Raw genomic sequence first — 15,252 nt, forward strand, 5'->3', positions numbered from 1 at the left:
ACGCGCAGCCGCATCGTCCCGGTGTTTGCTCCTTCGTTCCGCCGCACCAATGGCTTTGGCCGCCGCTCCCGCTCCCAGCGCGCGCGCGCTGCCGCCGCCCCGCGCGCACACGTCGCCGCTCCCCATTGGCCGCCCGCCGCGGCCGCCGCTGCCCCGCCATTGGCTTCAGGAGCCGTCAATCAACTCCGCGGCGCTTCCGCCGTGCATGGGGGCCGCGCAGCCGCCGCCGCCGCACCGCGCGCTGATTGGGCGGTGCCGAAAGGGGGCGGGGCCAAGGCGTGAGGGGAGTGGGGGGGCGGGAAGGGGCAGCGAAATCCTTCGGGATGGGGAAAAAAAGGGAAAATAACTCTGGAAACGCAAGGACAACACCGGGAAACCATCCGGGATTCGCGGGAGTAACATAGAAGATAAGGGAATACTAGGTTTGAAAACCAGCACGTTAAAAATCATTCTGCAGTGGCAAGAATAAGGTGAAAAATCAGTCTAGAAATGCAGGAATAAGATAAAATCACTGTAGGATTGGAAGAATAAAATATTTCTAAGATTGAAAGAAAATACTTCTAAGATTGAAAGAATATAATTCTAAAATTGACAGAATAAAATAAAATCATTCTGGATTTGAAACATTAAGATTATAAACCCATTCTAGAATGGCAAGAATTAAGAAATTCTCTCCAGCATTCAAAGATTCAGATATTAATTCCAGACTTGCAAGTATAAAATGACTCCGAAGTTTTCAACATTAATATAAGAGTAAAATAATTCTAGAATTGCAGGAACAAGATAAGGAAACCATCCTAGATTGGCAAGTATAATATATACAGAAAGATAAAATAATTCCAGAATTGTTAAGGACAAGGTAAGAAAACCATCCTGAGTTGACAAAAGCAGTAAGATAAAAATATTCCGGGATTGCAAGAACGACACAATAAAATAGTTTTAGAATGGCAGAAAAGAAGAGAAAATTGCTCTAGAATGGTAAGAACAAAAGAAAATATTTACAGATTTGAAAGAGTAAGAGAATAAAATCTAGAATGGTAACAAAAAGAAGTTCGTTCTAGGATTGCAAGAATAGGTTTTTTTTCTAGATTTTCAAGAATATATGAAGAAAATAGTTCTAGAAAGGCAAAAATGCAACAGGAAAAATGTAGAATTGCAAGAATATTGCATTTAAAATCCCTGGAATGGCAAGAACACAAGAAAATAATTTGGGAATTGTGAGGATAAGGTAAGAAAATAACTAAAACTGCAAGAATAAGGTAAGAACATAATTCTAAATCTTCAAATAATTCTATGATTACAGGGATAACACCTCATAATAACAGAATTTCAGGAATACAAGACATTCTAGAACGAGGAGAATAATCCGTAAGATATTCTAAAATGATGAGGATTTAATAAAATTAATCTAGAATTACCAATTATGGCAAGAATTCCTCTGCTAATTTTCCACAGGCAGCACCTGGATAAACACATCCCTGATGGCTTGGCTGAGAGCATGGAGGGACCGGAGCCAGGGAATGGCTTCCCAGTGCCAGAGGGCAGGGCTGGATGGGAGATTGGGAATTGGGAATTGCTGGCTGGGAGGGTGGGGAGGGGCTGGGCTGGAATTGCCAGAGCAGCTGGGGCTGCCCCTGGATCCCTGGCAGTGCCCAAGGCCAGGCTGGACATTGGGGCTGGGAGCAGCCTGGGACAGTGGGAGGTGTCCCTGCCCATGGCAGGGGTGGGATGGGATTTAGGGTCTCTTCCCTCCCAAACCATATGGGATTCTGTGATGGCTGGGAAGCAAACAGGGCTCCAGCAGCCTCCTGCCCTTCTCCACACCATTCCAGCAGCTTGCAGTGGATTAAGGGAAGCCAAGTCACTGTGGGAACGACATTCCCACAGGGAAGCACAGCTGGCTCCCCTGGGAGGTTCTGGGTCACTGCACAGACACTTCCAAATCTGTATCCAGAATTCCTGGAGTCCCACAGGAGCCCTGGATTCCGTGCCTCCCCTGATCGTGTGCTCCACCCAAAAGGTGTTCTTCCAGGAGGAATCCCTGGGATGCTGCAGTGGGAATCTTTCTCCCTTTGCAGCAGCATCAGCCCGGGGTTAGCTCTGGTTACATGGGAAGGGTGTAATTCATAGAATCATGGAATCATTAAAATTGGGAAAAACCTCTAAAACTGAGTCCAACCCTTCCCCAGCACTGCCAAGGCCAGCACTGCCCCATGCCCCCAGGTGCCACATCCACAGGGCTTTGAAATCCCCATCAGTGCCCAATGCCAGACCCCCCTTTCCATGAAGAAATTTTCCCTAATATCCAACCTAAAGCTCCCCCAGCTGGCACTCACTGCCCCTTCAGAAGTAACAGTGCAACGTGCTGCCTCCAAGCCATCACATGTTCCAGGGCATGGGATTCCTAAAAACTTCTCAAGGGACCTTTGTTCCCTGCTGTTCCAATCCCCCAGTCATGGAGCAGCTGACAAGGCATGAAATAAAAGAATTTGTGGATATGCTCAACATTTTGGTGTCTTCCCCGAAAAAAGGCCAGCAGTTAATTCCTGGAATAGACTGGATGGAAAACTCCTCAGACAGAACACAATCCACAAGTTATAGAAGGGCTTCAAAATTTAATAAGTCAACACAGTGAAACAAATTCAAGAATCGGTAAAACATGAGGATTAAGAAACAAAGTTTCAGGCACGTATTTAGAAAAAAGACATTTCTGGTATCACAAAGAGAGAAACCCCAAAAAACATCTGCTCTGGTAAAAACCCAGCAGTGCTGGTCCCTGCTCCAAGTGGGAATGTTGTAACAGAACCTTTAAAAAAGAAGCACCTGGAATTACATAACCGGGCTGGATGTGATTTCTCCTCCACAGTAAAAAAGTTGGGAAGGGTGGAGTGCAGTCCCTGCCCGTGGGCAGAGCTCAGAGCCTCACGTGTGGGTAAGCTTGGGATAAACTCACCTCCTCCTTCCAAGAGGGAACCACTTATCCCACAGAACGCGATACTCTGAGCAAAGCCCTGGGAATAGGAAAAGGAAAATACATTCTAAGGAAGGTTCTCTCCAGCTAAACATTGCTTTGTGTTCCAGCCAAAGGAGATTCCAGAGGGGGAGAAGAGTCAGGCCAGGTCAGGCTGTGTGTCCCCTCGCTCCCAGAGGGATTTGTCTCCGCAGGGAACGCCGGTGACACCGCGGGTGGGAACAAGCAGGAAACACCTCCGGGCTCCTCCATTCCCAGGCACAACATCAGGCAGAGCTTTGGCACCGGCTCGTGGTCACCCGTTGCTCTGGAGGTGCCTGTCCAGGAACTGGGAATAGCAGTCCAGGGAGCAGAAGTAGCAGAGGATGGGAGCTTCCGTGCCTCCCATGTTATCCACGAGCACCACGGTGTGGGCCACGTGGTGCAGGTTCATGGTCACCGTGATCTGGATGAAGCTGCTCAGGCAGGCGCTCCCACACCGGCACGTTTTGGCCACTTCCAGATCCTTGCAAAGGTGGGAAGGGAGGAGGTGACAGCCGTAAGGGATTCTGTGGGATGAGAGGAGCGAGGGTGAATTCATCACAGAGTTATCTGTGTCACTCAAACGCAGTGACAGGACACAGGCACCAGGTGGGAGATGCCATTCCCAGGGCACAGACATGGAAAACCGGAGATTTTGGACTGTTAGGAAGGAAATGCCACCTCCCAAGGCAGTCCCTAAGGATATGAACTCCAGGAGACACCACAACAGGGAGCTCACAGCAATCCCAACATCCTGGGCCACAGCCAATTAGGGAATTAAAGATTAAGAGTAATGAGAATTAGAGAATTAAAGGAAGATTAAGAATAATGAGACAACTGGGCACATTCTGTTCTTCCCTCACATTCCCCAGGGAGATCTCTGTGTTTCACCCTGGCCTGACACAGCACCCACGATTTACTCCTCCCTCTCTCACACCGAGGAGTAGCAGCATTGAAAGACAACTCAGAGAAAGCAGGAGATGAAATGAGCCTTTTGCAGCAGCACTGCCCTGCAGGCATGAAATTAAAAGTTATCTTGCTCCACAGCTCTCTCCATCCATCGTGTCAGCAATGACATCCAGAGTCAGGAACGGGAATTGCTCCTTTTGGAATTTGCAGTGGAGCAGTGTCGAGTTTGGGGTACAAAATAAATGATTCCCCAGCAGAATTCTGTCGGGGTAACTCAAGTGTGGGTCTCAGCAGTGCCCAGCTGGCACTCCAAACTCAGCACAGATCCCACTGACTCACATCCTGCCTCCACCTACACGTTCCCAGTTCTTTCCACACACCGTCACTCACACAGCCAAGACTCCTGTGGGGCTTTTTTTTTCACCACCTTAATTTCAGAACACCCTTTTTTCCTGGTCAGGGAAAGCATAATCAGAGCTCTGGCACTTTCCCAGAATGAAGACTGATTTCCAAACATTATTTTTGCATCTTCTCCTTCTGTTTCATCCCTTTCTCAAGGTTTTTACAGTAACTGGAATCTGACCAGTGCTGAGGGATTAAATCCTCTAGAAAAAAACCCCAGCCTTAATATTTACATCAAACCCACCGCAATTTATATAAAGTTGGGAAAGGAAACGTGTGGGGTTTAATTATAAAATCAGCAAGGTCAGAAGTGGGTGATTTGGCCCAGAACATGTGGGTGGCTCAGCTCCCTTCAGGGTGTGCCCGTGGATGCCTTTGGTGCAAATTTCTGCACAATTACCCCGGGTTTAGGGGCACTCCCCACCCTCAAGGCAGGAATGGGTACAGGATGGAGACTGGGAACACTTGAAGCCTCTCTCTGCCCCCTTTCTGTGCCAAATTTCTGTCTTTGTGCTCCCTTTCCACCCAGAGCAGGGTGGGAACAGCAGCAGCAGCTGCTGGTACCGGGAGGATTCTGGTACACGAAGGATCAGGGGTGGAGCGATGCAAGTGGTGTGGGGGAAGAGGAAGGAGCTGATAACAAACAGCAGCCTGGGAGGATGGTATTTCCTTGGTGAAATAATATTTTTTAAACTACCTCAGAGCTGGGCTTCTCTGAATAAGCCAGAACACGCTCACTCCAACACCAAGGGAAATGAGGAGCTTAAGGAAAACCTGCGGCAGGGAGAAGCCTGCAGAAGTGGCTCAGGGTTGTAGAACTGATTCTCTTTTCCCAAAATTGGCCAAAAATATTTTGTTCATCCCCCTTTGGTGGATAAAAACACTTCAATCTCTTGTCTTTCCCTGAATGCTTCCAAGGCACCAATTTCCTGCCTTATCCCTATGATTTGACAAGGGGAATTCAAAGGGATTTCAATCTTATGAATTTAATAGGTGAGAAAACAGGCACTGAGAAGAAAGAGCCAAGTGAGGGAAGGTGAGGGTGGACAGGTGTGAAGGAGCAGTGCCAGCTGTGCCCCTCACTGCCCTTACCTGTGATTGACGGTGGCCCTGGCAGCACACTCCAACAGAGTCAATGGGATTTTCAGCTGGATGTTGGGAACCAGCGGATTGGGCTGCTCAAAAGGATTCCCAAAGAGATCCAGGTTCTCCAGACAGAGTTTCCTGAAGTCACTGGGCAGGAAGGGCAGCTTGTTGCGTGCTGCCGACAGGAAGCGCAGGTGGCTCAGCTGCCCGATCCTGCAGGGCAGGCGCAGCAGGGCGTTGTCGTCGAGCCTCAGCTGCACCAGGCCCCGCAGCTGGCAGAACTCAATGGGCAGCGCCTGGATCTGGTTCTGGCTCAGGTCCAGGAACTGCAGGGATTTCTGCAGGCTGGAGCTGCACAGGGCCCCGCTGAAGGCCTCCAGGTGGTTGTCGTGCAGGTCGAGCTCCTGCAGACACACCAGGTCCCCCAGGGTGGCCGGCAGCTGCTTGATGTGGTTGTGGCTCAGGTCCAGCTTGCGGAGCTTCTTCAGGCACAGCACCCTCGTGTCGATCCTGGCCAGTTTGCAGTACGAGGTCTGCAGGTGCTCCAGGGAGAAGGGGAAGCTCTTGGTGAGGGGATAGTCCCTCCTGGAAGTGATGATCATTTTGGTCTTGGGTTTCTCCACGTCGGAGTTCTTTGCTGGGACCAGAGGTGAGAGAGGGAGAACTCCGGTGTCACTGCCTTGGTGAGCCAGTCTCACGGCTGAAAGGAAAGTCTTTAAATTGATCACATTTGCCTGCGGGGGAACACAAGGCTTGAGTTAGAAGTTCATTATCCTGGTTATTAACACTTTCTGAGCTGTTTTGTGTCACTCAGCAGGGCAATGGGATGGGAGAGGGAATGGCTCTGTTATGAATAATCCGGATCAAACTGTGCTGCAGCACCCAGGGAAGGAACAACGCATGGAATCCACAGCTGAAAATAAAGAAAAAAAACCCCTGATGCACTGCAACCTCCCTAAAATCCACCAGGATAAGGAACAAACACACATGGGGAAATAAGAGGTCTAAAATCTGAGGCAGTAAGTCCTGGAAGTTGCTAGGAAGAAAAAGGATGGAAGCAGGGGTTGAATTCAGCATAAAGGAAGGTGGAAAGCTTCAAGGCAGGTGAAGTCAGTGCTCGTGGCCACACACAGCTCTGCTTGTGCCAGCAGCAGACAAGAGGCAAATTATTTGCAAACAAAGATCAAATAATGCTTTAGGTGGGATACAATATAATAGCAGTAAAATCCCAGGATGGTTTGGGTCGGAAGGGACATTAAAGCCCATCCAGTGCCACCCCGTGCCATGGGCAGGGACACCTTCCACTGTCCCAGGTTGCTCCAAGCCCCATCCAACCTGGCCTTGGACACTTCCAGGGATCCAGGGGCAGCCACAGCTTCTCTGGGCACCCTGTGCCAGGGCCTCTTCATCCTCCCAGCCAGGAATTCCTTCCCAATATCCCATCCATCCCTGCCCTCTGGCACTGGGAAGCCATTAAAGGCTCCCACTGACTCTCAGGAAGAACAGAATTATCAGGTGACTTGTATTTAAATAAAGATCCAGGAAGCTGTGATGCATCTGTTGTACTGATTTAATTCACTTTTATGAACATTTGTGACCAAATATTTCTCTTCTAGATTTTCCAGCAAGTTTCTGCTTGAGCTGATGTGCAGCTGACAGGCACTGAGCTCAAAAGTGAATTCTAAAATAAAACCCACAATGCAGCCATAGAAGTAAAACAAAAGAACAAACCTGGAGTTCTGGCAGGGCTCTGGGAGCCCAGAGGTTGTCCCTGTGGTCCCAGCTGTGACCTGCCCAAGTCCAGTGACACATTTTGCACCTCAAAGACAATTCTGCTCCTAAATGTGTTTGTTTAGACCAAATGCTAGAGGGTTCAGGACTAGAGCACATAATATGCTATAAGCACCCAGCACAACAAAATAAAGCTATTGGAGATAATCCTGGATGGAAATGTGAGATAAAGACAGACATTAAAAGCCAGACATAATTGACTGCATCTGTAAACTGAAATTATCATTTTTCTTAAGCATTCCAAGCACAACTTCTGCTGTGACACCTTCCAGAGACAGGGAAGCTGCACAACAAACACCTTTGTATCCAAGAGAGGTTATCCAGAGAAGCTGTGGCTGCCCCTGGATCCCTGGAAGTGTCCCAGGCCAGGCTGGATGGGGCTTGGAACACCCTGCGATAGTGGAAGGGGGGAAACGGGATGGGATTTAGGGTCCCTTCCATCCCAAACCATCCTGGGACTCTAAGACCACCAACCCTCATTATCTCAGCCAGTCTAACACACACATTTAGCTACAGGATTTCCCCTAATTCCAGGAAGATTTGTGGCGTTTCCAAGATAACTAAAATGGGAATTAAGTCAAAAAAGTCCTCCAGACTTGTAAGGAGCAAGTGAAATGAATACTGAACAACAGAATTAAGTTACAGGCTGGATTTCTTTGCTCTCAAGCACAAAGCACAAGTTCCTCCACAAGACCTCCCTAAGGGCCATGCAGTAGCTCTCAACCTCTTGTTGAGAAACCTTGAATGTGTTGAGGAAAATACTAAGACACATCTAAGAAAAAAAAAAAAAAAGCCAATAATTATTTGGAAGAGCTCAGGATGCAATTTCCTGCCACAAGCCTGAAGTCTCAGCCACAGAGATTTTGCTGGGAAAGGAGTTTAATGTGTGCTGATGCCTCCCAAGTCTCAGAGCTCCATGAGCGATGCCAAGGAAATCGGAGCTGAGGTGGATCCAGGGAAGCAGGCTCGGACCTGCTGAAGGGAAATAAACCCCACCAAACACCCAGACTTTATTATTTCTGCTCCAGGGTTGGATGCTCTGCACTGATGTTTCCCAACTCAATTCCTCACTTGGCTGATTGCAGCAATCCAGGGCCTGGCAGAGCACAAGCAGGGGGATTTCCCAGACAGCTGCACATAACCAATATTCCCATTTCCAGTATTTGGAAATCTCTTTCCCACAAAGTTTTTGTCCATTTTTGAGAGTTAAGAAGCTTTTCTGTAATGAAGTAATAAAAATCTGGCAGAAAACTACAGAAAAGTTATCAAACATCTTAAAATTGGGTTCTGGATTTGGAGAGCTCAAGAGGAAGCTGTAATATTTTGAGATAAACTTTTTGATTTCTTACTCTCAGCAGAAAAAATCAGAGTCAAGGAAACAGAAGTTATTCTGGATCTAATGCAAGACCCTTAATATTTCCAAAATACAGAGCAAATGGGCTTGTAACAGGAAAAAAATAACTGGGTTGGTGTCCTCCCTTTCCATTTAACCCTTTAACAGGTTCATAAAATTAAGGCTGCCTTCCTCAGCTTCAGACAACAGAAAATCAAAAGGATTTTCCAAGCCAGCAATCAACATTATTTGCTTTTATTTTCACAGCCTGACTCTAAAGCTTTAGGTAAGAACTCAGAGGCTTTAGAAAACCTGTCCCACTTTTCTCTCCTATGGGGCTACAAAAGATTCCTGCAACAGGCACAGAAGAAAAGGACATGAGAATTTAGTGTTAATATGTGATTTTTTGGGTGAGTTTAGCATTGTTAAAAACACTTCACAGCTTCCAAAACCTCTATGAACTCTAAATAAATACAGTGTGGAATAAAGTGAGATGGTGCCTGTGCCCTGCTCCCTGTGTGCTTTGAAAGGCACAGTGGGCACTGATGTTTGTCCAGGAAAACAAGAGGATATTCTTTTATTTTCCATGAGAAAGCCTGTCAGGAACAACTATTTAATGGAACTTAAGGCCAAAGACCAATACTCAGAGGAGTGAAAAAAGTTGTTTCGAAAGAAGCTATGAAACAAAACATGAAAATGGACGTCTGAAGCAGAAGAGGAAAAAGAACACAGCCCAGAAAAGAAGGAACGGCTTCCCACTGCCAGAAGGCACGGTTAGGTGGGATATTGGGAATTGGGAATTCCTGGCTGTGAGGATGGAGAGGCCCTGGCACAGGGTGCCCAGAGCAGCTGGGGCTGCCCCTGGATCCCTGGCAGTGCCCAAGGCCAGGCTGGACATCGGGGCTTGGAGCAGCCTGGGACAGTGGAAGGTGTCCCTGCCCATGGCAGGGAGTGAAACACGATGGGCTTTATGTCCCTTCCAACCCAAACATTCTGGAATTCTAATGTCCCGTCCCCCCTTCCCGCGGCGAGACAAAGCCAGTTGAGCCCCGGCTCTGTCGCTGTGACGGTGCCGGAGCCTCCCGGCCCCGCCGTTCCCGTTCCCACCTTGCTGAGGCACAGATCCACCGCGGGCTCCCGCAGCCGCACCGTGGCCTTCCCCTCCTCCACGAAGCGCGTGAAGAGCCGCTCCACGTTCTGCTGCACCTGCGGGCACAGCGGGCTCAGCGGCCGCCCCGGGGCACCCCCCCCCCCCGCTGTGTCCCGCCCCCCGCCGCCGTCCCCAACCTTGTACCGAGCCCCGCCGCGGTCCCGCGCCGTGCACACCATGAGGTAAATCCCTGCACCGGCAGCGCCGGGCGGGCGCCCGAGCGACAGCAGCGCCCGCGCCGCGCGGCCGCGGCCCCGCAGCCCGTAGGTGGGCAGGAGCCGGCTGAGCACCTCCACCTCGCACTGCAGCCGCATCCCGATCCCGGTCCTGGTCCCGGTCGTGGTCCCCCTCCCGGTCCCGGTCCCGGTCCCGGCCCCGGCCCGCGCGCGGCGGGCAGCGCCGCCGGGGGCCTCCCGCTCTGTGCGCGCACAGGCGCCCGCTGTGGTGCCTGCCAGCCGCGGTACCAGCCCGCCGCGCTGCCCGGATCCCGTCCGCTGCACGGTGAAGGGCGCGGGGCCGCCCGGAGAACGGGACCGCGGAGCGGGAAGGGAGGGCGGCAGCTCCGGCGGTACCGGCGGCAGCGGCCGCACCGGCAGCCCGGGGCAGCCCGAGCGCCGGCCCGCAGCGCGGCGCCCTCCCCGCGGGGCGGGCCGCTGGCACCTCCTGCTGGAGGCGGATGGTGCGGCTTGGCGGGAAAGGGCGAGAGGGGCGGCGGGAGTGAGAGGGTGTGAGGGGACACGGGGGGGTGGACATAGGACTGAGGGGATAGGGGGTGAGAGGGCAGTCTGCGGCAACGTGGGCGGGAGGGGATATAGGTGTGTGAGGGGACGTTGAGGATGGGAGGGGATATTGAGGATGGGAGGAGGTGTGGAGGTGAGGAACACGGGTTTGGGAATGGACATGGAGGAGCTGATGGGACACAGAGGAGCTGAGAGGATACAGGGGTGTGAGGAGACATGGAGGGTGTGAAGGGACATGGGAGGTGAGGGGACATGGGGGAGTTGTGAGTGGACGCAGAAGAGCTGAGGGTGTTGCCGAATCTTAGGGACTCTAAACATGAACAACGAGTCAGGTTTAGAAAGAGGACATTGTTTATTCTGCGCAGGGCACAAGGTGGAAATTCTCCACAGATCGAGCACGCCAGGGAATAAAAAAGCAAAATAATTCATACACTAAAGTTTACATAAATCCACCCATCTAATCCCCACTTCCCGCCTACATAATGTACAGTCACAGCCAAGCACGACATAAAATACAAATTTTTCCATAAACATCAAGTATAGCACAATACACCTGGTGACATCTGTTGGCATTGAAAAGAGAGGCTAGAGGGGAGAATGGTGCCACCAGCAACAGGGAGCAAAGGAATGGACAGAGAATTCAGCGTAAGGACATCGAGGGGACAGTGGGCGTGAGGAGACATGGGGAGCTGAGGGGACACAGAGGAGCTCCTCTGTTCCCAGGCACCAGCTCTCCCTGAGCTGCTCCCTACCTTGTTTAAGAGTTCATTTGTTTGGAGCTCCTTGGAAGCAGCTGCAGGCACTGAGGAGATGCCAATTAGTGTCAGGGCAGTTAATTTGGAGAGGGGCAGGAGGAAGCAGGACTTTAAACTGCTCCAAGGCCTGTTCCTCCTGCACTGGGAAATACAGGGACCACCTGAGCTGCTCAGCTGGGCTGCTTTAGGGTGCAGAGGTGAATTTGGAGCTGATTTCTTTGGGGTGCTCAGCAGATGCTGGCCATGATCTCTGCACGTGCAATCCCAGCTGCTCAGCCAGGATGGAGCCTTCCTTAGCTCCCAATAAATCTCAAACCACTCCTTAGCTCCTCATAAACCTGAAACCAGAAGGTTGGCACAGCAGCCTCCTGAGAAGTGGCATTTTGGCAGGGATTTTTTCTGAACCATTAACTTTTGTTTGCTGGAGCTTTCCCTGCAAAGCGCTGCATCCGCATCCCGACACGTTCGCGTGGGATTCCTCAGCGCCGCTTCTCGTCCCAAAAACACTCTGAAAAAGGAGATTTGGCCTCTCTAGGTACACTCTGGCCTGGAACAGAGAAAGCCTTTGGAAAGGATTGATGCCGGTCTTATCACATTCATGTATATTTTAATTATGATTATCAGCAGAAGTCATAATTAATGACAGTGGAATATCTCCATATTAACAGCTATCAGGAGCAGCCCACACAATTTCATGGGGGTGACCTCAGTGCTTTTGTGGGAATCTCAGCCCAATTGCCAGCTGTCCAAAGGCTCCTTTTGCTGGCACTGATCCCACTTTCAGGAGAACTGTGCAGCTCAGTGATATTCAAGTCAGCAAAACTCTCAAGTATAAACCCATTTCCCAGGTTTTTTCACAAGGGAGTGTTCCTGAGGTCAGCCCTGCACGGGAACAACTGAGAGAGCCACAAACGAGCCACCAAACGTCTCACAGGGGACACCACCAGCAGCACAGGTGTGAAGGGACTTCTTTGTGCCCCAGAACTGTGAATCCACAGCCCAAGCCACGTGCACACACTGCAGATGTGAAGTGTATTTTTACTGCCAGCAAGCACCTGGGAATAAAAAACCTCAGCCCCAAAGCTTGATGTCTAAACAGCAACACAGAAGTTCTAAAGCAGCTGTCGAGAGAAACAAAACACAGCAAAAACAAAGCAGAAAGGGAGCAAAAACTTGTCACGCTGGCCGTGTTTCCGAGGGTGACAGGTTCTGCTGTGCTGGGAATGCAGCACCAAACACAAAAATCCTACTGCAACTCCTGGATCCCACAGCAGGAAGGACATGGAGATTCCCAGTGGGAATCAGGGATGCAGCACTCGGCTGTGTTCCCATCACTCCCTCAGGAATAGCCAGGTTTAGCTCATTCTGTCTGCCCAGAGAGGGGGGATTTGCTCCTGGATCCCCTGGAATGTTCCAGGCCAGGCTGGACACTGGGGCTGGGAGCAGCCCGGCACAGTGGGAGGTGTCCCTGCCCGTGGCAGCGCTGGCACTGGATGAGCTTTAAGGTCCTTCCAAACCCAAATTGTTCTGTGAGTCTTAGAGCCCTGAAATTCTCGTGACAAGAGCTTAAGGTCCCTTCCCAAAAAAACCCCATTGCAGGACTCTGCAGCTTCTGGAGCCCTGGGTCCATGGAAATGCAGTTTCAGAGGAGCTCCGAGGAAATGGTGTTTTGGGGAGAGCAGAGTGGCTGGAACAGAGGAACAGGAACAGTCTCCTCGAGCGAGCCCTTGTGTCTCAGGGAGCGGGATCGGCTCGCTCCTAACGCACCTGGTGACTCCCAGAGCGGGGGATGGAAATGCAGCCCTGGTCCCAAAGAAACCCTGCCCGGGAAGGCGGGCTGGGATTGGGAGCTGGCTGCGGGAGCTCGCTGCTAAAGGCGATCTTTTGGCTGTAAAGGTGCGCCTTTGTCTCTGTGCGAAGCACCCGGCCGTAGCGCCCTTTGTGCTGCTGTCTCCTGATTTCCTTAAACTTTTATTAAATTGTCCCTTTTCTTCAACTTTCCTTCAAATTCTCGAGTGAAGCTCGGTTTGGCAGCTGCGCGTGCGCGGATCCCTGCGCGTGCGCAGATGGCCGGGGGTGCGCGGATCAGTGCGCATGCGCGGGCGGGGACGCATCACCGGTGATGCCTCCGCGGGCAGGACCGCATCACAAATAGTCCCTCCCGGTGGATCACTCCGCCTGCGCATGCGCATAACCGCTGATCCCTCCGCGGGCGGGCCGCAGCACCACCATCATTTACAGGCTGGACATTTACATTGAACCCAGCTAGCATGTCCAGTCATGGGATGAATTAGACAGGGTATGTGGTATGGCACTCTTGGAGGTAGCAATTCCTCCTCCTTTTTGAATAAATCACAGGCTAAGGGCAGAATATGAGAACCCTCAGCCCAAAGTAGTCCTGATCCTCCTGTTTGGAGCGGAAGGATTCCTTCCCAAGGAGGCTATCGGAGGTGTCTCAGGACTTGTCCAGGCAACACTTGAAACCACTGCTATAAACTTGGCCTTATTTCCCAGTCAGGTGTGATTCTTGGTGTATCTCTTGAATCACTTGGGTTTTCCCAGCGCATCAACCCCCAGTTCCCTCTTAGGAGTTACCTTGGTATCCCCAGGCTTAGATGTTCTGGTCCACTCCTTAGGTTCCTGCACGGGTGCTTTGATTCTGCTGCCGTGGATCCACCCTCGCTCCTTGGCCTGGATCGCTGCCTCAGTTGTCAGTAGCACCTGAAAAGGACCTTTCCCTTGTGCAGCTAAAGATTGCTCCTTCCATGTTTTTACTAACACCCACTCCCCTGGATGGATGTTACAGATTTTAAAGTCTAAAGGAGTGGTTTGAGGGATTATCCCTTTGAACCACAAATCTTCAAGGGTCCTTGCAATTGTGTTGACGTATTCTGTAATGCTCATTCCCCTAATTCATACGTAGCAGTTTCATTCTGGGTGTTCAAAAAGGGTAACCCAAACTATAGGAAAAGGGTTCATGAAGGATGTCTGGACTTCAGGCAGCTCTCTTGAAAGCTGTTTATTGCATAGGAAAAGTCACAAAAGCATTTCAGGGAGTGGGTATCCAGAGCCAGCCCCACAGCTGTCAGCCACAGCTTGTAGGCATAACTGAAGCTGCTTTCTGTTCAAGAGAGCATTGTACACCTTTCTTTGCTGAGTATCCCAAGACATAACAACCAACAAGCACCAGACACAACACCTTTACATTTGCCTATAGCCTATCTTAGGTACTGCCACCACCATACTGTACATATCCTATAGAACCCCAGAGTCACCACCATCCACTCACAAGAGCAAGCAAGCTACAATTCAAGCTCACAATGGAACACTCTCAGACCTCTCTTCTTCCTGCCACATCAACATTCCTTGTCTGCCTGCCATAGCTCTCTTCCTGGCAAAAACATGTTTTCTATTTACTTCTGCTCTTCCTGGGACCCACACACCCAGTGAAAAACATGTCCTTGTTTGCAGTCACATACCTCTGTTCTAAGCACAAAAATCTCCTTCCAGCTCATCTCCAACCTTTGTCCTCTCACCCATTCAGTGATCAATGTTTCAGCAAACATCTTCCACTCTACATCAAAACCTGCTTCCATTTCTGTCCCATCCTCAGGCTCCACACTCAGAGATCTCTCAGCCGAGCCCACATATCTGCAAAACTTTCTTACCAAACTTTCATCTTCAACACCAACCATCATTTCGTAAGGTGACACTCTCATGTCTGACCTGGTTGTGTCTGAACTCTCAATAAAGCCAGAGGTTGGCATTTTGCCCATGACATTTGAGTTTCAATTATTAATTCAGTTGTTAAGGTTCTCTTTAAAGTTTGTTTCATCCTCTCTACCCGTCCTGAACTCTGGGTGCCATGGGCTATGTAGTTCTCATTTTATTCTTAAGGCTTGAGTTAGTTGCTGTAAAACTTTTGATGTAAAGTGTGCCTATCTTAGTAATCATTCCATACCTGGGGATAATTTGTTCTAAGAGGGTTTTACATTCTACATTGGCTGTGGCTCTGACACTGGGAACAGCTTCCACCCAATGGGGAAGATGCTCTGTTATTACTAACAAGAATTTCCACCTCTGCACGTGGGGGA

The 15,252-nt window shown here is 50.3% G+C and overlaps 1 protein-coding gene across 2 annotated transcripts; it reads right to left on the minus strand.

Annotated features, from left to right (window-relative positions):
* Window positions 1–2,595: 2,595 nt before the first annotated feature.
* LRR1 (leucine rich repeat protein 1) lies at window positions 2,596–10,431 on the minus strand. Of its 2 annotated transcripts, none has more exons than XM_042047600.1 (4): window positions 9,808–10,431; window positions 9,621–9,719; window positions 5,396–6,123; window positions 2,596–3,519 (listed from the first exon to the last, which is right to left on the minus strand). In XM_042047600.1, the coding sequence occupies exons 1-4, from the start codon at window positions 10,414–10,416 to the stop codon at window positions 3,267–3,269; spliced, it is 1,689 nt and encodes a 562-aa protein (XP_041903534.1). In that variant the 5' UTR covers window positions 10,417–10,431; the 3' UTR covers window positions 2,596–3,266. The 2 variants fall into 2 exon arrangements, with proteins under 2 accessions (XP_041903534.1, XP_041903535.1); XM_042047601.1 differs by having other exon boundaries at window positions 9,801–10,070.
* Between the last annotated feature and the right edge of the window lie 4,821 nt (window positions 10,432–15,252).

This window comes from Corvus kubaryi, unplaced genomic scaffold (assembly GCF_017639235.1).
Source record: "Corvus kubaryi isolate FWS band 111438036 unplaced genomic scaffold, C.kubaryi_AGA036_p1.0 66, whole genome shotgun sequence".
NCBI classification, from domain to species: Eukaryota; Metazoa; Chordata; class Aves; order Passeriformes; family Corvidae; genus Corvus; species Corvus kubaryi.